The following is a 25100-nucleotide window of genomic DNA, read 5'->3' as shown; positions in this document are numbered from 1 at the left end:
GATCATCGGCACAGTGACATCTATTTCTGGAAAACTCACTGGCTGCCACGGCAACACTTCCGATATTCTGGCAGTTTCCAGCCGGTCGTAAACATTCTCAACACTGATGGACACCAGCTGTGGAAGCCGTGGGACTTTCTACTGTTGTGGGCTGCCCAGTTACCTTAGCAGCTCAGCACGGATGTCGGCTCCGGTGCTGGGAGGGGAGGGTGGGAGCTCCGTGACCCTCGGCACTGATGCCGGCTCCAGTACTGAGGGGAGGGGTGGGGGATAGAAATCCCTCGGAGATTCTTGGAGAGCGTCTAACTGTGAACTGCAAGCTCCCACACAACACCGCAACTGTTCCGCAAACCGCTCCATCCTGGTCAGGAAGTAACTCTGTTCCAATCACTAGATTCCGCACCCCCACCCCACTTACATTTGGCAGATACCCTCCCTTTCTCTCCTTCCTCCTGGTCTGTTAACGTGTCAGTGCCAAATACCACTCACTTGGCCAATTGACCGCACTCCATCTGCCCTCACAGCCAATCTCAGGATCGCTCCGCACCACGTCCCACCCTCGATCTTATGTACCCCAACACTCAACCCCATGCCCCTCCTGACCCTCTGTCCCGTCAACCCCGCATCTCCCCCCAACACGTGACCTCTCGCTCCCACAGCAATAAACCAAACTCCACAAAGCCAGTCCTATTTGGAAACCTACTCTGTTGTACAGCATAGAAACAGGCCCTTCAGCCCACCACAGCCATGTTATCCAACACTAATCCCATTTGCCCACATTAGGTCCACTTCCTTCTATGCCTTGCCTACTTGTGTCCATCTAAACATCTCTTAAATGCAATGATTGTATCTGACTCCTATATCTGAAAGCCAGCAACCCTCCATGGATGCTGTCTACACTTCTCGCTGCCTTGGTAAAGCAGACAACATAACGAAAGACCCCCACCCACCCCGGATGTTCTCCTGTCTCCCATTGGGCAAAAGATACAAAAGTCTGAAAACACGCACCACCAGTCTCAAGGACAGCTTCTATCCTGCTGTTTTAAGATGACTGAACGAACCTTTTGGACAATAAGATGGACGCTTGACCTCACAATCTACCTCAGCATGGCCCTGCACCTTACTGTCTGCCTGCACTACATTTTCTCTGTAACTGTAATACTATAATCTGCATTCTGTTATTGTTTTCCCTTGTACTGCCTCGAGGTACTGATGTGATGAAATGATCTGTATGGATGGCATGCAAAACAAAGTTTTCCACTGTATCTCTGTACATGTGACAATAATAAACTAATTTCCCATCACCTCCTTTGACAGCAGTTCCTGATATCAACCATTCTCTGCGCTAAAATAAAACTTAACCCTCAGATTCCCTTTAAAGCTCCTCCCTCCCATCTTAAAGTTCTGCCCTCTTGTTTTTGATACATCTACCACAAGGAAAATAAAGGATTATGACTATCTACCGTATCCGTGCCCCTCACAATCTTATATCTGTCCATCAGGTCCACCCCTCAGCCTCCTTTGCTCAAAGGAAAGCAAGCCCAGAATATCTAATCTCTCCTCATAATCAAAATATCCCAGAATCCAGCCACATCCTGGTGAATCTCATCTGCAACATCTTGAGTGCAATCAAATTCCTCGTGTAGTGTGGTGACCAGAATTGCACTCAACGTTCCCGAGTGCCGTCCAACCAGTGTTTTCCAAAGATGCACCATAACGCCCAGCTCTTATATTCTATGCAAAAAAACAAACTGCTGGAGGAACTCAAGTTAGTCAGGCAGCGTCTGTGGAGGGAAAGGATGCAGGGTTTTGACGCAAACTGTTGACCATCCCTCTCCCGCCGTAGATGTTGCCTGGACCCACTGAGTTCCTCCAGTTTATCTTTTGCTCCAGACCACAGTGTCTTGTGTCCCTCTTATATTCTCTGCCCTGATCTATGAAGGCAAACGTGCCAAATGGCTTCCTCATCACACTATCGACCCGTGTTACTTCTTTCAGGGATTATAGTGTCTGTCAACCCTCCTTAGTGCCCCACCATTTACTCTGTATGCTCTACACCTATTTGGCTTCCCACATGCGTCACCTCACGCTTGTGGGGATTAAATTCCATCTGCCAGTGCTCTGTCCAACTTTCCCTCCGATTTATAACCTGCTGTAGCCTTAGACAACCTTCCTCACTATCCACACCACCCGGTCATCTGCAAGCTTACTAATCATACTTTCTACATCCTCCATGAAGGCCACAAAATTCAATTCCACAAACTACTTAATCCTGTTCCGCAAACTCTTGATCGATGAGACCCTCCCCCTGACCCCCACCACCCAATTCCACACCAGAGGTGCAAACGGTAGAGCCGCTGCCTAAATCTCCATTCCATTCCCTCAAAGGCCCTTCCTAACATGCAAGACTAGGCAGGCACTATAGTGTAGCGGTTAGCGTAATGCTTTACAGCACCAGCGACCCGGGTTCAAATCCGGCCACTGTCTGTAAGGAGTTTGTACGTTCTCCCCGTGTCTGCGTGGGTTTCCTCCCACATTCCAAAGACGTACTGGTTAGGAAGTTGCGGGGCATGCTACATTGGCGCCGGAAGCGTGGTGACACTTGCGAACTGCCCCCAGAACACTCTACGCAAAAGATGCATTTCAATGTGAATAAAGAAATAATAAAGAAATCTTATTTTACCTTATTTGTTCACATCATCCAAAATAAAACAGCAAATTGCAATCAGGGGGTTCTGTTGCGGGGTCTCGACCCAGAACGTCGAGCATCCCTCTGCTTCCACAGACGCTGCCTGACCCGCCGAGCTCCTCTAGCAGTTTCATGTTTTCCAGAAATCAGGCAACTTGGGAGTTGAGCAACTTTGCTCGGTTCCTAGGTGCCCATTGGGAGAGCTGTTCCTCTCATTTCTCAGCTGGGATTTTCACCCTCCATTGCATCCTTTCCCTCCAAAATCACATCGACGAGCAAACGGCTCTCTGCAGTGACGCTTTCAGTCTCACTGGTCTGAGAAGTGACCGAACAAATTGCCCCTTTCCCCTGTAAAGGGGCCAACATTTAAATAGAATTCTTTGTCCTCACTAAGCCCTTTGACTCCCTGCGATCAACTGGTAGAGCCGCAGTCTCTCAGCGCCAGAGACCTGGGTTCCATCCTCCCCTCGGGTGCTGTCTATGTGGAGTTTGCACGTTCTCCCTGGGAACGTGCGGGTTTCCCGGGGTGCTCCGGTTTCCTCCCACAAGGACGTGCAAGTTAGTAGGTTAATGGGTCGCTATTAATTGCCCATAGTGGGTGGGTGAGTGATAAATTCTAGGGGGAAGTTGATAAGAATGTGAGGAAAATAAGATTATTGCAGGATTATGTAATGGGTGGTTGGAAGGCAGCACAGACTCGATGGGCTGAAGGGCCTGTTTCTGAGGCTAGGACTCCAGATCTTCAAAAGCGACCTCATACACGTACCTGGACTGCTTAGCCCATGGAGGTCAGGGAGCCGGGTCACTCTAAGCTTCCCCGCCAGCACTGCTGATCGCTACTGCACCTAGCGGCTGCGGTTTACTGCAGTCCCTCAAACTCTGCACTCGAGGTGAAGAGATTTCATCCGCCTTTCCTCTGGCCCACAGAGTGGCCGCAGGCTCTCACCCTTCGCGTGGACCGAAGCCGAGGCGAACCCCGCCCACGACTCGATGAGAGACACACCTTGGTCTGCCCGAGGCGTCTCTGGCCTCCAGCCACATCGCGGGAAGCCAGTGTCCACCATGTGGCAAAGAGATGCCCGCGGGTGAACTCTGGCCACCAGCCCGAGAGCTTGCATCGAAAGGGCACGCTGAAGTCCGGTGCGGCCACTGCAAAGATTCCACAGGGAAGGACCACTGACTGATGTCCGGCCGCCATTGGACACTGAGGAGCTTGGCCTGTGTGACAGCATCTCAGACACTTCACGGGTGTATCACTTAAAGAGGAAGCCCAAGTGGTCTTGACATATTGTAAGGGAACGTGTTGAATTGCTGATACAGTTAGTGCAGAGAACCACATGCACTGATTGTATTTATAATCCAGAAGAATCAGGAGCGGAATTAGGCCATTCGACCCATCATGTCTGCTCCGCCATTCAATCATGGCTGATTTCTTTTCCCCAACCCCATTCTCCTGCCTTCTCCCCGTAACCCTAACCCCCTTACCAATCAATCTCTGCCTTAAATACACCCAATGACTTGGCCTCCACAGCCCTTTGTGGCAACGAATTCCACAGATTCACCGCCCTCTGGCTGAAGAAATTCTTCCTCATCTCAGTTCTAAAGGGACGTCCCTTTATTCTGAGGCTGTGCCCTCGGATCCTCGACTCTCCTGCTAATGGAAGCCTCCTCTCCACGTCCACTCTCTCCAGGCCTTTCTGAATAAAGTGTATTCATCGAGAGGAAAAAATTTGGCATTTTCCTGCATTGCAGGCTTGCCCGAAGTGCATGCATTCAGAGACCGCATTCATATACTGACAGAAACCTCCCTAATAACCTCATGTCAGTAGCTCCTGGCTGTAGCACCACATGTATCCTGGGGGTGCTGTTCTTCACCATCTACCCAAGTCCCTCTAACCCCCTGCTCCTCAGCCGCTGGAAGTGCTGCTTACTTTGTGGAGGTCCCTTTAAGAGTTGCCTACAAAAATGGCTGGTGTGGATGTGGTGGGCCGAAGGGCCTGTTTCTGTGCTGTACGACTATCACATTTGCTGTACTGCATGCTGAGATGGGACAGAACCAGCAACACATCTATAGACACAGTGTCAAAATACGGCAGCCTCAGTTTTACACAGGAAAACCCAACAGTGCTTCATACGACCTTCAAAAAAATGTTAAGAGTTTTAAACAACAAAAAAATAATCACAGAACAATTTCTAGGCGACAGAGCTTAGAACTAGAGAGACAAAGGACTGCAGATGCTGGAACAGATGAGATTAAGGGACTGCACTCGATGCTCCAAGTGTGGCCTCCTCCACATTGGTGATACCAAACGCAGACCAGGCGACCGTTTCGCAGAACACCTGCGCTCCGTCCGTAACCGCGACCTGCATCTCCCCGTTGCCGGTCACTCCAACTCCCCCTCCCCCACTATCACTGATATGTCAGTCCTCGGCCTCCTCCGCTGCCAGGAGGATTCCAAGCGCAAACTGGAGGAACAGCACCTCATTTTCTGTCTTGGAACCTTGCAGCCTAACGGCATGAACATTGACTTCTCCCACTTTAAGTAATCCTCACCACCCCCTCCCCCCCACCACGCTTCTTCTCCTCTTCCCTTTCCTAGCCTCTTTTTTTCGACCTTTTTTCCCCTCTTTCTCTCCCTACCTTTGACCCATCCCCCCGTGGATCTGCTCCCCCCTCCTCACCCCGCACCTGCCCATCACTACCTCTCACCTGCATCTACCTATCACCACCTTGTGCCCACCCCACCTCCCCTCTTTTGTCCACCTATCACTGCTCTGCTTTTCCCTCCTATATACTGGGCTTCCCCTTTTCCTATCTTCAGTCCTGAAGAAGGATCCTGACCTGAAACGTCGACCACCTGCTTTTCTCCAATGGATGCTGCCTGGCCTGCTAAGTGCTTAGAACTGTCCACAATACTCCTGCTATAATCTGGACAGGCTCTTAGAGCAAATAGTATAACTGTTAGTTCCTCACACTCTACACAGAGCCTCGCAGAATAGTGGAATATTTTCTAGAACGGCCCATGATGTTTTAATAAACTTTGTACATGGGCCCAATTAACACACCTAGCTCTTCACTTGGAACGCACCTTTCTATTTTTAATTCCAAAAGATCTTTTTGAGCCTCGCAGTTTACCCGACCAAAATCCACTTGTTACAAATACAAACGGAAAATGCTGGAAACACTCAGTAAGTCAGGCAGCATCTGTAGAAACAAAAAACAGAGCTCGTGATTTAGCTCCTCAAACTCGTCGGGTTCCAGCCCTAAAACATGAACAGTGCTTCTCTTTCCACAGATGCAGCACGCTCTGTTGAGTGTTTCTAGCATCTTCTGTTTTTATTTCAGATTTCCAGCATCTGCAGTTTTTTTTAAAATTTCTATTTGTTACAAATTTGTTCATCTGTTTAACCAATATTCTTTCTTTCTTTGTAATTTAATGCTTCTAAATGTTTATGTTACTGCCTATCCACAGTATTATTGGGAAACTTGGATGTATCTCCAGCTCCATTATGATTAGCTGTGCCACTACATTGCCCTCTTTTACAACCAATGAGATCCACTGGACAACACAGGGGTGCAGACAGCAGAGCTGCTGCCTCACACCTCCAGTGACCTGGCTTCAGTCCTGACCTCTGACCCTGGCTGCATGGAGTTCGCACCTTCTCCCCGCGACCACGTGGGATTTCCCCTGGGCGCTCCGGTTTCCTCCCACACGCCAAAGTCGTGCGGGTTGGTAGGTTGACTGGCCGCTGGAAATGTCCCCCAGTCTCCCAGAATATCTGGGAGGAGCTGATGGAAATGGGAAACTTAGTGGCGGAATGGGACTGGTATTGGTTTATTATTGTCACGTACCGAGGTACAGTGAAAAACTTGTCTTGCATACCGATTGTACAGGTCAATTCATCACACAGTGCAGTTACACTGAGTTAGTACAGAGTGCATTGAGGTAGTACAGGTAAAAACAATAACAGTACAAAGTGTCACAGCTACAGAGGAAGTGCAGTGCAATAAGGTGCAAGGTCACAACAAGGTAGATTGTGAGGTCAGAGTCCATAGTCCGAAAACTGGCATAGACTCAATGGCCTGAACTGACTCCCACTCTCCCCGAAGGAAATATGAAATAAATACTCCACTATCCACTCAACTCACCACCAGTTCTGTACCACACGTACCCCTTCGTCCCACCTCCTCACCACTCTATCCCATCCAAACATACTCGAGACACCAGCCAACCTCCAGTCCACTGACCAACTTACCATCCAACCCCCAGTACACTGAGCGGATAACCCACTCCAGACACCACGTAGCCCCAATGCACCGACCCCTCCTGATCCCCATACACTAACCCTGCCGACCCCCAATATGCAGAAACCCGTCCCCAACAACCTCAGAGCACAGAACCCAGCCCACTCCCGATGCGCTGACCACCCCCACATCCCCAACACGCTGACCCAGCCATTCCCGATTGGCCCCCAATGCACTGAGCCACCACCTGATCCCAATGCACAGAACACACAATCCTGTGCTGACCCCTCTGATCCCCAATATGCAGAACCCCCTTGATCCCAAAGCGCTGAACTCCCCCCAACCACACCTGAAAACCCAGCCATCCCCAAGACACTGACCCCACCCAGAAACTCCCCAACCCCCACACGCTGAACCCTCCCCCCACCCCAACGCACTGACACCCCCGCATCCCCAACTCAAGACGATGAAGTCCCCTTCCCCAACACACAGACCCAACCATCCCCAAGAAGGTGACCCCCCCCAAAAAAAATACACTGACCCCCACCTCCACAACGCCAACTCTAGGATGTAGGATCCTCCCCAACCCTGACACTGAACCCCCAGACCCCAACATGCTGACCCCTCCAATCCACAATGCACAGAAAACCCCCAACACCAGGATGCTGACCCCCCCCCCCCCCAACCTTCCCAACAAGCTCAGATTACAGGACACACCATCCCCGGGACCTGAACCTGAAGAATCCCAAGACCCCACAATACCAACGTGCTGATGTCCCAACACAGAAACCCCCACCCCAAAACACTGACCCCCCAACAACCCCAGGACACAGAACCCACCATCCCCAAGAAGCTGACCCCCCAAAATCAACAATATGCCTACCCCCACATCCCCAATACACAGAAACCCACCACCCCAACACATTGGCCCCCAATGCCCCCAGAACCCCAACTATCCCCAACACATTGGCCCCAATGCCCCCAGAACCCCAACTATCCCCAACACATTGACTCCATCCATAGTCCTCCCCACACTGACCCCAACATGCTGACCCCCTACGCCATCACTCTAACTCTCCTGACCCCCGTCACACTGACCCCTCCCAACAGTGACACCCATGACCAACACACTGTCCCCCCGACCTCATCACACTGACCCCCCAAAACACTTGACCCCCCCAACCTCCAACATATTGACCTCCCCAACACAATGACATCCCCACCCCCAACACAACTGACCCCTCCCCACCACTCTCCATGCCCTGTGGCCCTGGTACCCCCACCACCACCACCACCACCACCCCATCCCCACTCACCACCCATACACCCCCACCCCATCCCCACCCACACCTTACACCCACCACCACCCATACACCCCACCCCATCACCACCCACACACCCCAACCCACACCCACCACCACCCATACACCCCCACCACATCCACCACCCACACTCCCCCAACCCACACCCACCACCCCATCCCCACCCACACCCCCCCCGGCTTGTACTCACTGAGTCTGGGGCGCTGCTGGCCGGCGTGCCAGGTCAGCCGCCTGATGCTCCGGCGGAAGGCCGACTTCAGCTGGCTCATGGTGGCCGCCCTGCAACCCGCGGAACACAAACACCCGCCGATCAGTCGGGGAGGTGAGGAGGGGGGGGGGGGATGCACCCGGGGGCGGTGATTGGTCGGCGGGGGAGGGGGAGAGCCGCTGATTGGTCGGCGGGTGGGCGGGTGCCCCTCCCTCCCGCCCCCGCGGGGCGCCGACACCCTCCGCACTCACCTGCCGGCCGCCTCGGCGTTCAGGTGCCGGGTTCCGGGCTGGGCGGCTCCCCCGCGTTGGGACAAGGGATCCGGCTCCTCCCCCGGATCGGGGCAGGACGGGGACGGGCAGAGCGGGATCTCACCCCGACACCCATGGGCTCCTGCTGAGGATTGCATGCGGGAAAATCATCCCTGGAGCATTGGGAAACGATGCGGGGAATGTGGGCTGTGCATGGATTTGACAACGAGAATTGGGATGTGCATGCAAAATGCGGAAGGGACTTTTATAATGTTACTATGCATCCTCCCCAGAACTTATCTCCAGCTCAGCTAGTGGGGCGGAGCATATGACACACAGCAGTTGATTCTGCAATCTGCCTGAAGTAGAAAATGAATTACAATATAAGGACTTTCTCTCGAAAACTATATAGGATATAGTTGCTTGTAAAAATATGTATTGGTATTGGTTTATTATTGTCACTTGTACCGAGGTACAGTGAAAAGCTTGTCCTGCAAACCGATCGGACAGGTCCATTCATTACACAGTGCAGTTACATTGGATTAGTACAGTGTGCATTGAGGTAGTACAGGTAAAAACAATAACAGTACAAAGTGTCACAGCCACAGAGAAAGTGCAGTGCAATAAGGTGCAAGGTCACAACAAGGTAGATCGTGAGCATTGAGTCTCATTTTACGGTGGCACGCTGGATTGAATTACCCAAAGTTTGCGCCTTCTCTGCTATTTTCAGGGTTTCCTCCCACATCCCGGGTTGGATGGTTGGAAATTGCTCCGGGAGTGTAGGTGAGTGGTAGAATCCAGGGGGTAGTTGAATGGGAAGGCGGGGGAGAATAAAATGGGAGGATTAGAGTAGTATTGGAGACACGGGTCTGCAGATGCTGGAGCTTGGAGCAACAAGCAGGATGCTGGAGCAACTCAGCGGGTCCAGCAGCATCTGTGGAGGGAGATGGACAGTTGAGGTTTCAGGTCGAGACCCTTCAGCTGGACTGAAAGATGGAGGGGAGATAGTATAACAAGGTGGAAGGAGAATGAGTTGGCATGGCTGACATGAACTTGATGGGCTGAAGGGCCTGTTTCTGTGCTGAATGACTGTGACGATCCACTCTGCCTGGCTCTCTTGTTGCTAATTGCAGCCGTTCTGGGTGCCAATGGACTGGGAGTTGGAGGGAAATTGGAAAGGGGGAACAGAGGAAAGGGATCTGGAGGGTGGAGAGGGGGCTTGGGGTGAAGGAGACAGGCCAGAGGAGCACATAACATCTGATTACAATGGTTGTGCACTGCAGCCAGGTGCAGTTTTTTTTAACAACTTATACCTTAACAGTTGCTCCTGGGCACTGCTAATACTGAGTAGATGTGTGTGGAGTTACTGCAGATATATCGTCCCATTATTGGAGACCCAAGCACTAAAGATCTGTGCGGACCAACTGGCTGGAGTGTTTACGGACATAGTCAACCCCTCTTCCGTGGTCTGAGATTCCCACCTGCTTCAAAAAGGCATCTACTGTACCAGTGCCCAAGAAGAGCGAGGTGACCTGCCTCAATGACTACTGTCCGGTAGTGCTTACATCAACCGTAATGAAGTGCTTTGAGGGGTTGGTTTTGGCGCGAATCAACTCCTGCCTCAGACATGACCTGAATCCGCTCCAGTTTGCCTACCGCCACAACAGGTCAACAGCAGATGCGATTTCTCTGGCTCTTCACTCTGCTTTGGACCATCTGGACAACAGGAACTCGTATGTCAGGCTGCTGTTCATCGACTACAGCTTGGCGTTCAACACAATCCTCAAGCTTCGGGACCTGGGCCTCTATACCTCCCTCTGCAACTGGATCCTCAGCTTCCTCATCAGCAGACATCAGTCAGTGAGGATTGGCAACAACGTCTCCTCCTCACTGACCATCAACACAGGTGCACCTCAAGGCTGCGTGCTTAGCCCCCGATCTATTCCCTACACACTCATGGCTGTGTGGCTACGCACAGCTTCAATGCCATATATAAATTTGCCAACTGTTGTTGTACAAACCACAGGTGGTGATGAGTCAGCGTACAGGAGCAAGATGGGACACCTCAACAACCTCTCGCTCAACACCAGTAAGACTAAAGAAATTATTGTTGAATTCAGGAAGGGGGAGGAGGGTGAACATGCGCCAGTCTACATTGGTGGATCGGCGGTGGAGAGGATCAGCAGCTTTAAATTCCTGGGCGTTAACATATTGGATGACCTGTCCTAGGCCCAGCACATCGATACGATCACAAGGAAGGCGTGCCATACTTCCCTTCAACCATTTGGTTCTTGAACCAACACATACAACCCTAATCACTACCTCAGTATAGCAACACCTTGACCACTGTTTGCAAGCATGAAAGCTCTGTTCCACTCTATAAGTATAGGCAGAGCCCTAACATCGCCCTGTTATCTATCTCCTGTCACCCGCCCCTCCAACTTTGCTGGTTTTTTTGTTCAAATGATGTTCTTTCTTGTATAACTTTTAATAATTAATATTAATTTATGTTTTTCTTGTGAATGCTGTGTATCTGATGCTATGTGCCTGTGATGCTGAGGCAAGTAAGTTTTTCACTGCACCTGTGCATACGTGTACTTGTGGATACGACAATAAACTTGACTTGGACTTTTGACTTTGAATGTTTTGCACAATTTATAAATCTTCCAGTCATACTAATGCAGGGTCTCGTTCCGAAACATCGACTGTTTATTTCCCTCCATAGATGCTGCCTGACCTGCTGAGTTCCTCCAGCATTTTGTGTGTATTGCTCCAGATTCCAGCAGTTGCAAGTTCTCTTGTGTCTGTGTGACAGGGTTTGGGCTTGCTGGCTCCCTTGAGAGCAGTGTGAGACACTGACTTGTGTGGGGGGAGGTCGGGTGTGTGTAGTGGATGCTGGGTTAGAACAGTTCAGTCAGGTATGTTACCTGGCCTGTCTCTCCTTCACCTCAAGCCTGCTCTCCACCTTCCAGATCCCTTTCCTCTGTCTCCCATTCCAATCTCCCTCCACCCCCTAGTCCATCTCCCCAGCTTCTATTTCATGTCTCTCACTCCTCTATCTCCCCCCCCCCTCCACACCCCCAGTACGGCTGCATATGTGAAGTGGGGTTATATCAAGTCAGCTCTCATCCTCCTCCTCTCCAAAGAGAAAAGCCCTAGCTCACTCAACCTATCAACCTATCTAGTTTTATATCCTACCAGCTTCTGACTTGAAACTCTTCATTGATCACGCCTTCCTCTCCCTCCCCCCCAACCAATTGGTATTCTACAGGAGGAAGTTCAACATTTCCGTTCTGCTTTGCATGAAGAAATATTTCATTGCTTCACATCCCCACCCACCCCCCGCCCCGGAATGATCTAACTCTACTTTCAAGCACTTCCCCTTTATTCTAGTCTGCCTCACCAGAGATACAATGGCAAAGCGGGTAGAGCCGCTGCTTCCCAACTCTAGAGGACCCGGGTTCGATCCTGACCTCTGGCGCCGTCCGTGTGGAGTTTGCACGTTCTCCCTCTCACCCCTCGGGTTCCCCTTCCCCTGGGCGCTCCAGTTTCCTCCCACATCCAAAGGGAGCGCGGGTCAGTGGGTTAACTAGCCCGCTGTAAATTGCCCCTGGTGTGCAGGGTGAATGGTGGAATCTGGGGGGGGGAAGTTGATGGGAACTTGGGAAGAATAAAATGGGATTAGTGTTAGAGGGTGGGTCTTCCATTGTAAGTTGCCCCAAATGTAGTAGGTGGGCAGGAAATTGGGTGGAACTTGATGGGAATGTGAGAGCGAATGGGTTAGCAGGAAATGTGGACGGAATGGGATTGGTCTGAGAGCCAGCACAGACTCTGTGGGACCGAATGGTCTCTTTCTGTGCAACGAGTAATATAGAATATGAGAAATAATTTAACTCAGGTTTTTCTTAAACTGTGCATGTGATTGCAATGATACCCACAAGTGACATTGTGCTCGGGTACATACACTGTGGTTCTGTTTGGTAAGCAATGAGAGAAGTTACGTAAAAACCGACTGTGATTAAGTAATCTGTTTTTTGATGGTTCAGAGTTCCAGAGCACCACTGGTGTTGCTGGACTTCTGGCATCTAATCCGTAGATTTCTTGAAATCTGGAAACCCTGGATTACTATTCCATTAGTGGGACAATCACAGCATACATTGTCAGCCTTGAACTTGTGCACTGAACCACACCTTCTAACGTTTCCGAGATCCGCGGGGACGATTGAATATTAAAAGTAAAATCCTTGTAATTCAAGGCTTTTTTGGTCATTGAAATGACTGTCAAGAATGGACATGTTGTATGAAACACAGGCAAACACAGGCTTTGGGGAAACCACAGGTTTTTTTTTGCTCTTTCAATTTAAGAATTTGTCATATCAAATCTGAGTGTATTCACAATCCCGGTATAGCTCTCTCTGGCACTTCATGTCCACAGGGTCTCACTTTACTTCTTACTGCCCTCTCAATCTTTTGTTCTGCCTGAACACCTGCCTCCCTGTTTCATTTTGTCTCTGTAATGCTTGCAACTCACTTCGATTTTCTCTCTCTCCCTCTAAATTTCCCAATCATTCCGACTCCCTGTCACTCTTACTGTTTGTCTCTTTCTCCCTCTACATTTTCAGATGATTGGGGTAGAATTGAAATGTGACTGCTTTCGGAGGGAACTGTTAAACACATATTAGGTGTTCTTAAGATAGATTCTGGTTATTGGGAGTGGGGGGGGGGGGGGGGTTGCCTATGCCACAGTTGCTTCCAATCCTTGTGTGCTGGTGTCCATCTGCTTCTCTCTGTCTTCACTCTCCCCTTGATACTGTATTCTTTCCTCCCGCTCTCTATTTCAAAGAGAAAACAAAAACTGCAGATGTTGAAAACCTTATCTAAGATCAGAAAAGTGCTCAGTAAGTCAGTCAGCACTTCTGGAGAGAAACACTTCAGGACAAAGAAAATTTCTCAATCACCTTCTCCAAGTCTTCAAATCACCTCAGGCTTTGGCTCCCTCTCCCTTTCACATCAATGTTCCCATATCAGCGTCACGGCAAACAAAGTAATATTCTCTCTTTCTCTTTACAGTTCGTCCATTCTATTTTTTGTTTCTCAGTCTGTGGGTTGACATTAACCCTTGAATTCCCAGGGGGTGGAAGGGTTCCATGTTGGTTTGCCAGTTTAGGTTGGCTGACCTCTTGAAGCCCCACTTTCAGAATTTGATTCCCATCCACAACCTCCTCAGAATGTATCAACAACAATACAGGTGTTCCCTGCATTACAGGAGTTGGGTTGTCTTAGAAAACGTCCAAATTGTGATTTCCCAGAACACAAAGCCATGGCATCTGCGCATGCTTCAAGTAAGGCAAGTTGAAAAAAAATCGTGTTTATTCATGTACTTTTTTTCACATCAATTCCCATGAGGGTGAATTTTATTCTGTATCTCAGACTTCTGGATTGTGATTTGGGAATTCTGTGAGTTCGAATCTGCATTACCCAAATGGCCTTAACGTGGGGATTGCCTCTATTCACCAAGTAGTTTTCATGTTCCGAAGAATTTTCTCCTGGAGATGTTCTGGAGTTTAACCTTCAGTTCTGGGAGACTCATGGACAGTGCATTGTGAAATGGGTTCGTATTGTTAGGATTTAGAAAGTTTAAGAACTGCCTGGACAAGCAATTGAATTGCCAAGGCTTAGAAGGCTGCGGACCAAGTGCTGGTAGATGGGATTAGTAGAGATGAGTACTTGACGGGGTGGGAGGAAGAGCCTGTCTCTGAGCTTTGTGACTCAATGACTGAACCCCAGCTTCGAACAAGAGGGATTGGGAGAGGCAGTTGAAGTGGGAGCCAAAAATCAAGCTACTGGAGGAACTCAGTGAGTCAGGTGGCATCTGTGAAGAGTGATCCAGGTGAAGATCCAGTCCGGATGAAGGGTCTCGGCCCAAAACGTCCCTCCACAGATGCTGCCTGACCCACTGAATTCCTCCAGCAGTCTGGTTTTTGGCTCCAGATTCCTGCATCTGCAGTCCTGACGAAGGATCTCGGCCCTTAACGTCGACTGTTTATTTCCCTTCATGGATGCTGCCTGACCTGCTGAGTTCCTCCAGCACTTTTTGTGTATAGCATCTGCAGTCTGTTGTGCCTCTAGTTGAGGTGGGGCTGGGGTTAGGTGCTGACCCACTGTTTTCCCATACCGCTGACGGTGCCTTTAAGTTGCAGACCTCCTTAAAGGTGCAGATCAGATGCCAGCTGTGGTTGCTGGGCAACTGTCCCTGACTGCTCTGGTTGCCAGGCCACTGTCCCTGCCTGCTCCAGTTGCCAGACAACCATCCCTGCCCATTCTGGTTGCCAGGCCACTGTCCCTGCCTGCTCCGGTTGCCAAGCAACTGTCCCTGCCTGCTCCGGTTGCCAGGCAACCGTCCCTGCCCACTCTGGTTGCCAGGCAACTGTCCCTGCCTGCTCCGGTTGAACCATTCGTTGATGAGTCATGGTGTAAAGCTCAGCTGAACCTCCTGTGCCACATCCTCCCTGGACCTTAAACCTGAGCCCTGTGGTTCCTGCTTCCCTTCAGTTCCTCCCTTCACTGCCTGCCTCTCCTTGTTACTTCCTCTCTTCACTTTCCACCATCTTTCCTCTCCTCCCTCCTTCTTCATCCTTTCACTCTTCTCCTCTCCACTCTTCTAACCCACCACTTACCACCACCCATATCCAACACCCCTCACTCCCTCCTTACCTCTCCTCCTTGGCTCTCCTTCTCTCGTCTACAACTCCCTGTCCTTCCTCCCCTCACTTATTACCAGACAGGGAAAGAGGCCATTTGGCCCTTCGAGTCTATGCTAGCACACAAAACAATCTCATTCCCCCACTAGTTTTTCCCGTAACCCATTCTCCCGACATTCCCGTTAACCCCACCATTTACCTACAGACTAAGAGGCAATTTACTGTGGCCAATCAACCTCCCAGTCATCACCTCTCTGGGACATGGAATGAAAGTGGAGCTTCCCGGAGGAACCACACGCAGTCTCGGGGAGAACGTGCAAGCTCCGCACAGACAGCGCCCGAGGTCAGGATCGAACCCGGGTCTCTGGAGCTGTGAGGTACTGGTTTTACTAGCTGCCCCACTGTACCGGAAAGAAAGCAGAATGGTGTCACTTATCACTGAGGCCATTGAATACAAACATAGAAGGTTATGCTTCTGTTATAAAGGGCACTGGTGAGAATCCATCTGGAGTACTGTGTACAACACTGATTGGTTTATTTAAGGAAGAATGTGAATGAGTTGGAAGCAGTTCAGAGGAAGCTTACTCGATCAATACTTGGAATGGGTGGGGTGCCTCTTGAAGAAAGGTTGGATAGGCTTGGCTTGTATCCAGCAGGGTTTAGATGAGTAAAATTCATTGAAACATGTAAGATCATGAAGGTTCTTGACAGATCAAGTGTGGTGAGGATGTTTCCTCCTACAGTTAGGAGCCACTGTTTAAAAATAAGGGATGACCCATTTAAACCCGAGGTGAAGCAAAATATTTCCTCTCGGACGGACATAAATCTTTGAAACTTTCTTTGTCAAAGGGCGGTGGAAGTAGAGTCATTGAATATTCGTGAGGCAGAGGTAGATATATTTTTGATAAATAAAGGGGTGAAAGTTAACTGGGTGGATAGGAACATGGAGTTACAATAAATCAGCACTGATCTTATTGATTGGTGGAGTCTGCTGGAGAGGCTGAGGGCCTTTCCCTTGCTCTGTCGTGCTTCTCAGACGCACTCTCTTGATCATCTCACCCCTCCCACTCCAAGGTGGCTCTCAGCCACTCCCTGCTGGCCCTGAGACCGCAGGGAAAGCCATGGGATTGCAGAGGGGGCGATGGTGGGGGGCAGTGGGAGGGAGGTTGGTGGAGGTGTGAGGAAACGGGTGAAGGGGGCGGGGAGAAAAGTGTGGAGGAAGCGAGGGTAGCAGGCACACAGGGACACCACCATCTATAAACACCCCTCTAGGTAAAGCAACAGGATGAGACTGTAATAATGTGACGCTCCTGGGTCCCCCTATTGGTACTGCCACAATCATTGGGCTCTTTATCGTTATTTAATTTCTGCAAGTATACAGGGTCTCCTGGGTTATGAATCACCTGACTTATGGAAATCAGATTTTATGCAAATTCTCCCATATATTTTTAAAACATTTTTCAAGGAAATAATAATAATAATAATAATAATATGCTTCCTGGTGAACATTGAATTCTCCCGCTGTCTGTAAGGAGCTTGTACATTCTTCTCGTGTCTGTGTGGGTTTCCTCCGGGTGCTCCGGTTTCCTCCCACATTCCAAAGATGTACGGGTTAGGAAGTTGTGGGCATGCTGTGTGGGTGCCGGAAGCGTGGCGACACTTGCGGGCTGCCCCCAGCACACTCTACGCAAAAGATGTATTTCACTGTGTGTTTCGATGTACATGTGACTAATAGAGATATCTTATTTTATTCCTGCTTCAAGGTCTTGGATCTCCTTTCCCAGTAGCTGTGTGACAGTACCTTCACCACTTGCAGTTTGGGAAGGCGGCCAATGACCACTTTCACAAGGAGGCACAGTGGCGCAACGGGTAGAGCTGCTGCCTCATAGCGCCGGAGACCCGGGTTCGATCCCGACCTCGGGCTCTGTCTTGCGGGGTTCACACCTTCTCCCCGTGACTCAGTGGGTTTTCCCCGGGTGCTCTGGTTTCCTCCCACATCCCAAAAATGTGCGGGCTGGCAGGTTAATTTGCCGCTGTAAATTACCCCAAGTGTGTCAGCGGGTGATGGAACCTGGGAGTTGATAGGAATGTGGGGGTGGGGGGGAATAAAGTGGGATCAGTGTAGGATTAGTGTGGCTGGTGGTTGATCGCTGGTGTTGGACTCGGGTGAGCTGACGGTCCTGATACTGGGCTTTTATGACTCTATGTATGTGCAGTCACCGGCTGTTTTTTGTGTTTGGGTGAACTAGTCAGAGTTCGGGCACTCCACCCAACAATCCTATTCCCCACCCCCCCCCCCCGCAAACCCGCCCCCCTCTCAACTCAACTTCCACCTCACCTTTGGTTGAGAACTTTGCTGCCTTACTGGGGCAACAAAGGTGTAACACTGCAAATGAAACCAAACCCAGGACCTGGCTCCCTGCCCGCACAGATATCTGGTTTCCGCCCTGTCCAAACAGGCTCGCAGAAATAAAAAGAGGACAGGAAAACAAATAAACTCAGATGGAACAAGGGCAGATGTGTTTCTGGGCGGGGGCAGATTTCCCTGAAGGGCTGCACACTAACCCCTCCTTCTACTTCACCTCTCAAACAGGCTGATTGGCAGGCGCCGTGAGCTCACCTCCACTCCAGGGGCATTTTACAGCAGCTGATTTACCTACCAACCTGCACGTCTTTGGGTTGTGGGAGGAAATCAGAGCACCCCGGGGGGGGGGGGGGGGAGAGGGGAAACCCACACGATCTAGGAAGGGAATGGGCACACCTTGTTAATTGGAGGGGGTTGGTCCGGCCCCAGGGGGTGAGGACGGGTGGGGCACCCCCAGGGGGAGAAAGCTACAAGGGCAACAAGGTGCTATTTGCGCATTGTGCTCCACTTCCAAAGCACATCTCCAGTGGACTCAATCACAACAAATTTCAGATGCAGAGGAAGAGGGGTTGCAATTACAGTGGGTGAATTTAGAGGGGCAGTCACGGTAGTGTAGTGGTTACCGTAACACTATTACAGCACCAGCAACCCGGGTTCAATTCTGGCCGTTGTCTGTAAGGAGTTTGTACGTTCTCCCCGTGTCTGCGTGGGTTTCCTCCGGGTGCTCCAGTTTCCTCCCACATTCCAAAGACATACGGGTTAGGAAGTTGTGGGCACGCTATGATGGCACCGGAAGCGTGGCGACACTTGTGGACTGCCCCCAGAACACTCTACGCAAACGATGCATTTCACTGTGTGCTTCAGTGTAAGTGTGACTAATAAAGAGATCTCAAGATCTTATCTTAAATGCCGAAAATGTTGAAAACACTCAGCAGGTCAGACAGCGTCTGTGGGGAGAGGAGCAGTTCATGTTTCAGGTCCAGGACCATGACCCCTTTCTGATTCTTCCCCGTCCCTCTCTGGATCTCTTCTTCTCCATCTCAGGGGCCAGACTAGCCACAAACATCCATGACCGGCCCTCAGGCTCCAACAGCTATTTTGATTATATTTCCTCCCACTCTGCCCGCCTGTAAGGACTGCATTGCACTCTCCCTGTTCCTCCGTCTCCATCACATTTGTTCCGCCGATGAGACTTGCTGCATGGGTGCCTCTGGAATGTTCTCCTTCCTGAACCATTGTTCCCCACTACCATCACGGACAGAGCCCCCTGACCGCATCTCATCTGTTTCCCACACTTTTCCTCCTTGACAGAGTCCCCTCGGTCCTTACTTTCCACCCCACCTGCCTCCACGTTAAACAGGTCATCCTTTGTATTTTCCACAAGCACCGGACACACATTCCCCTCCCCTCCCCTTTAAGCATTTCGAAGGGATTGCTTCCTGCCCTGCGTTTCCATTCCTGCCTATCATACCCTGATGTGCAGCACTTTCCCATGCAACCACTGGCAATGCATCCCTGTTCTTTCACCTTGTCCCTTCCCAGCATCCAGGGACCCAAACCGTCTTTCTAGGCGAAGCAGTGATTCACTTGCATTTCCTGCAATCGAGTGCACTGCATTCAGTGTTCACACCGCGATCACCTCTACACTGGAGAAACCAAACACGGATTGGGTGTGTCGCAGACGACCTGCGTTCAGGCTGCGGGAGTGACCCTCAGCTTCCTGTCACTTTAATTCTCCACCCCACTTCCACTCTGACCCATCGGTCTGTGGCCCCCTGCACTGTTGCAATGAGACTCGATGCAAGCTGGGGGAACATCACCTCATTTTCTATCTGGGCATCTTGCAGCCTTCTGGGCTCCATGTCGTAATTCTCCAACATTAGGTAACTCATTCTTTCTTTCTGTCTGTATTGAACTGGCCAAATCTGCCTGTCATGGTTTTGGTTCCGTTTTTTTCCTTTCTTGTATATAGTTTGATCAGCTGGGCATTTCTCACAGCCTTATTGTTAGCAACACATTACACACCCTCCTCTCGATGCTGCCGTCAGGCAGGAGGTACAGGAACCTGAAGACGCCACACCTCAAGGTTCAACAACAGCTTCTTCCCCACTGCCGTCAGGTTGTTGAACCCACCTGAGAAACCCCAACACTGCCTCGGAATATTTTTCTTCACTCTGTCAATCTTGCATTGGTGTTGGAATGTTTATGTTGTTGTTTATTTTTGAATATGTGTAAGTTATGTACAATTTATGTTAATTTTAGGTTATGTTAACTTGTGTTTGTCGTGCCTGTAATGTAATGTGCTGTTGCTGCAAAGAGCTAGTTTTTCATGGCATTTTTACCCTGCCTATGACAACGATAAACCTGAACATCACACAGACAAGGAAACTTAAATTGATTTTAACTGCTCCTCAGCATCCACCTTGGGCCCGCTGGTGTAACCCTGTCAGAGACATTCCCTTTGTTCTAACCATTCCTCCCCCACCTCCCCACTACCTAAAACAAACTTGTTTTCTCTCTTTCCCAGTGCCGATGAAGTGTCCTGGACCTGAAACGTTAACTATTTTCTCTCTCCACAGATGCTGCCTGTCCCGCTGAGTGTATCCAGCATTTCCACTTTTTATTTTAGATTTCCAGCATCTGCTGCTCTTTGAATTTCGTTCACTGTTGAATTTCGACGTGTCCAGTTCTCCTTCTCCTGGAACTGTTCCTCTGAATCCTTTCAGCTCGACATGACCTTTCTCTGTATTGTCTTCATCTCTGCATTGTTATTTTTATCTCAAGAATATATCAGAGAGGTAGGGAAGAATGCATCAGTATTTACCAAGGGACATTGAGGAGCCTCAGCATTGATAAGATGCCCCAGGATTGCCTCAGTATTAATAGAAGTGTGACAGTATTTATAGTCTCAGTTTCATCTTGTTTCTATTGCAGCCCCATTATTATCTTGTTTTGATTACAGACCCAGTGCACTGTGTTTCTATCACACACCAAGTCTCCTTCCTTTCTGTCTAGGCCCACCCGCCCCCTCCCCCCCCAACCTCACCTTAGGGTTGAGATGTCTTCACAGACCCTGTACCATCTTGTTCAAATACCAGCTTGTTTCTCTTACGGCTATAACACTTGTATCCAATGCAGATACAGAATCATCTTCAATTATTACGGTCCTCAGTACGAGCTTGTTCCCATTGCAGCCCCACTACCATCTATTACAGACCCATCACCAACTTGATTCCAATGCATCCCCAGTACTACCTTGTTTCAACAATCAACTCAGTACCTCCTAGTTTCTATTACAGCATCTGGACCATTTTTGTTACAAACCCTGGGTCAACTGGTTCCTATTATATCCTCCATGCTACCTTATGCATATTACAGAACCACCACCGCTTCTTTCTGTTGAGCCCCAACACTGCCGTGTTTTCCTTCGATCAGTTGCAACCAGTTTCTATTACAACTGGTCAACTGGCCCTTCTGGAGCCACCCTGCGTCTAATACAGCATTGACACTTCCTGTTTTCCTTCTAATACCAGCACCACTTTGTTTCACCTCTGACAACTTGTGTCTATTACAGTTCCAGTGCTGCTTGTGTTTAATACAGCCCCAATGCTATCGTATGTACATCAAAACTTCAGTATCAGTTTGTTTCTATAATGTCTCATTTCTATGACAGCCCCCAGAGTCATTTTATTCTTATTACAGAGTCAACACCACCTTATGTTCATTACAGCATTAACACCAGCTTATTTCTATGCCCCAGATCCATCCTCTGTTTCTTTTGGGATTGTCACCACCTTCTTTCTGATATTATCAGAACTCCCCGCTATCAGTTACAGCCCCAGTATTACCGTGATTGTATTATCAGCCTATGTTACTGGTACACCTGTCCTTTAGCACTTGCGCCAATCTCTCGCTGTCAGCTAAGCCAATACATCCAAGAACTGTTGGATCCCCCGGCACAGATCCTTGAAGGTTCCTGTGTGAGCTGAAATACTATCAGAGAGCAGAGCAAGAGTTTCTCTGGAGGACACGTCTCTGACCTTGGTGGGGGGGGGGGGGGGGGGGGGGGTGGGGGTGACACAGTGGCGCAGCTGGTAGAGCCGCTGCCTCTCAGCTCCAGAGACCCGGGTTCAAATCTGACCTCTGGTCCTGTCTGTGTGGAGTTTGCACCTTCTTCCTGTGACTGCAGGGGTTTCCCCCGGGCGCTCCGGTTTCCTCCCACATTCCAAAGACATGCAGGTTGGTGGGTTAATTGGCCGCTGTAAATTGCCCCTAGTGTGTAGGTGGGGGGGGGGGAGGGTGTTTATGGAAATGTTTGGAGAATAGGTCATAGGGAAAATTAGTTGGGAATGGGATTGCTCAGTGAGCCGGCGTAGATTCGATGGGCCAAAATAGACTCTTATGTTGTAAAGAAATATAGAAATATGGATACATTGTCTGTAAGTTAGTGGTTATACTGAGTGGCTGCTAGACCAGGAAGAGGCCAGATCTCCAGGGGTCTGGAGTCACATATAGACAGCTAGGTCAGGACAGCAGATTCCTTCTCATCCCCACAACAGTGAGCCAGAGATCAATCCAGTGGTATCAGGATTATTGTTATTAAGGCTAAGATGGGCACAGAAAAACCAGATGGAACATAATCCTGAAAAATACGTTGGGAGGAATACTAAGGCTGGGGGGATACCCAATGAATGGTCAAATTCCAGGGTGTATGGAGGAACAGTGGGACCTTGGTGTACATGTCCATTTATCATTTTTACCCAGAGTACTTACTCAGCCTTTAAGCTGCCAGCTCAAAGGGTAGGACCCAGGAACCTGCCGCTCAATTGCTTTCAGTCTGACAACATGGGCACACGATACCAGAAGAACAAAAACGCAACTTGCCAAAACTAAGCAGCCGGATGAATCCCGACGTCCTCTGGATTCTGGGATGTGATGCAATCCCAGGAGGTAGCTCCCGATGAAACGAGTGCAGACCGTACGGTTTCACCTAAGGACCAACGAGACCAGAGTTAGAAAGGCCTCTCACGGAAGGAGCCCTTGGATTTGGACTTTACAGAATAAATGAAAATCAAAAACAAAACTGCAGACGTTGGAAATCTGAAATAAAAGGCAAAACGCTGGAAACACTCAGGGGGTCAGGAAGCAGCTGCGGAGAGAGAAACAGAGTTGAAGGAGAGAAACAATGTTGAAGGATCTCCAGCCTGAAGCATTCGCTCTGTTTCTCTCTCCAGCAGATGCTGCCTGACCTTCTGAGTGTTTCCAGTACTGTGTTTTGCTACTTGCAGAGGAAATATTTGCAGGCTGAAGTGAACAGTCGATGCAGAGTGCACAGGGCTCACTACAAATTAGGTCAACCTTTCAGCCGAGCAAGCTACGCGCTTGTGGTGTGTGATGGATATGAACTACCCTTAGCGTGGTGTGTTCACTAACAGCGAAAGACCAGTTGATTCATTATTTCCCAAATGGTGTACAAGTCTAAAAGTAATTAAAAAAAGAGCTGTGGTCAGCCCTGTGCATGTGTCTGCTCTCAGTGCGTTCTCCTGTGCAACGACAGCACACAGAGGAACATTTTGCTGCAGTCTGGGTTTCCCCTTTTTACTGCCATCCCTTCTGCATCTTTAGCAGACTTGGAATGCAAATTCAGTCGAGCGAGTTCCTGGAGGGTGAGAAGCAGATGATTGTTGACAGTTTTATTAAGTCCAGTGTTGAGGCTCGGGCAGGAGGAGGATCTCAAACTATTCTCACCTTTATCTGAATTGGTTTACCCACTTCCCTTTTCCCCCCAGGCTGTCAGCCTCCTGAATACCCTGGAGAAAGTTTCAGACAAATGCCAGGTCAAAAGCCCTGGTTTTCACAACAGCGTATAAGAACCTTGGCTGCTGCTGAACATGTTTATACATTTAGTGCAACATACTGAGTTCGGTATTTTCTTTGTCCAGCTTGATTTTGCACTCACCCTGCACTAATTTTGTATTCTGTATGTACTGTTTTTTGCACTACCTGTACTTGCACAATTATTTTTGTCTGCGTTTATTGTATGTCCTCTGTTGTGTGAGTCTGGGAGTAACGACATTTCGTTCCTCCATGTGTTTTTATAGCATCTGGGTGAATGACAATAAGGCATAACTTGAACTTGAACTTAACCCCTGATGCAAAAAAAGGTCTCTCGAACTCCACCCCAACAGATCTCAGAGCACCCGCAGCCTTTGATGAAGTGACCCTGGGCTTAGAATATTAAACAAAGAACAGTACAGAACAGGATCAGGCCCTTCGGCCCACCATGTCTGTGCTGACCATGATACTGATTTAAACTAATCCCGTCTTCCGTCTCCCACTATTCCCTGCCTGTTCATGTGCTCGTCTAAATGCCTCATAAATGTTGTTGTTGTATCTGCTTCCACCACTTTCCCTGGGAGCGGGTTCCAAGCACCCTCTACTCTGTGTAAAAAAAACTTGCCAAACACATCTCCTTTAAACTTTCCCCCCTCACCTTAAATATAGACTGTGTAGTTTGTGACATTTACACACTGGGGAAGAGATTCTGACTGTCTACTTGGGGGTGGCACGGTAGTGTAGCGGTTAGCATGACGCTATTACAGCACCAGAGACCCAGGTTCAATTCCCGCCGCCATCTGTAAGGAGTTTGCACGTTCTCCCCGTGTGTCAGCGTGGGTTTCCTCCGGGTGCTCCGGTTTCCTCCCACATTCCAAAGACGTATGGGTTAGGAAGTTGTGGGCATGCTACGCTGGTGCCGGAAGTGTGGTGACACTTGCAGACTGCCCCCAGAACCTTCTATACAAAGATGCATTTCACTGTGTTTCGATGTACATGTGACTAATAATGAAATCTTATAAATGGGAAAACACACAATCACAACTGCAGACTAAATCTTGGAGACAGGAAAATTCTACTTGGGGTAGAGGGGGTTCAAGCAGATCAGTTCCTGGATGGGAGGGATTGTTCCATGAAGAACACAATAAAATAGGAGCAGGAGTAGGCCACCAGGTTTATCCAAGACTGCCCCATCATTTAATGTGATTGTGGTTGATCTATGCTGGCCTCAGCTCCTCTTCTGTACCAGTTCCACATGACCCTCAACTCCTACACCTAGATCAGCCGTAGATCAGAACACTCTACGCAAAGATGCATTTCACTGTGTGGTTCAATGTACTTGTGACTAATAAAGAAATCTTATCTTATCCACTCCCCCACTACATTTTCCTGTAACCTTTCCTCCCCATGTCCTTATCAATTTTACCGCCTTCTGGCAAAGCCGCTGCCTCGCAGCTCCAGAGACTCAGATTCAATCCTGACTT

General features: G+C 49.5%; 1 protein-coding gene across 2 annotated transcripts in view; it reads right to left on the bottom strand.

Annotated features, from left to right (window-relative positions):
- LOC127580761 (DENN domain-containing protein 2D-like) overlaps positions 1 to 25100 on the bottom strand; it is a 72438-nt gene that overhangs the window by 34122 nt on the left and 13216 nt on the right. The window contains exons 2-3 of one of the 2 annotated variants that reach the window (XM_052034594.1): positions 22666 to 22771; positions 8448 to 8536 (exon numbers count right to left, since the gene is read on the bottom strand). In XM_052034594.1, the coding sequence (XP_051890554.1) occupies positions 8448 to 8526 (79 nt within the window). In that variant the 5' untranslated portion in view covers positions 8527 to 8536; positions 22666 to 22771. Of the gene's footprint in view, positions 1 to 8447; positions 8537 to 8716; positions 8953 to 22665; positions 22772 to 25100 lie in introns of those variants that run through there. The other variant, XM_052034592.1, reaches the window with a different exon arrangement.

This window comes from Pristis pectinata, chromosome 20 (assembly GCF_009764475.1).
Source record: "Pristis pectinata isolate sPriPec2 chromosome 20, sPriPec2.1.pri, whole genome shotgun sequence".
In the NCBI taxonomy this organism is placed as follows: domain Eukaryota; kingdom Metazoa; phylum Chordata; class Chondrichthyes; order Rhinopristiformes; family Pristidae; genus Pristis; species Pristis pectinata.
The sequence above is the reverse complement of the archived record's forward strand: the minus strand, read 5'-3'. Positions and strand labels throughout refer to the sequence as shown.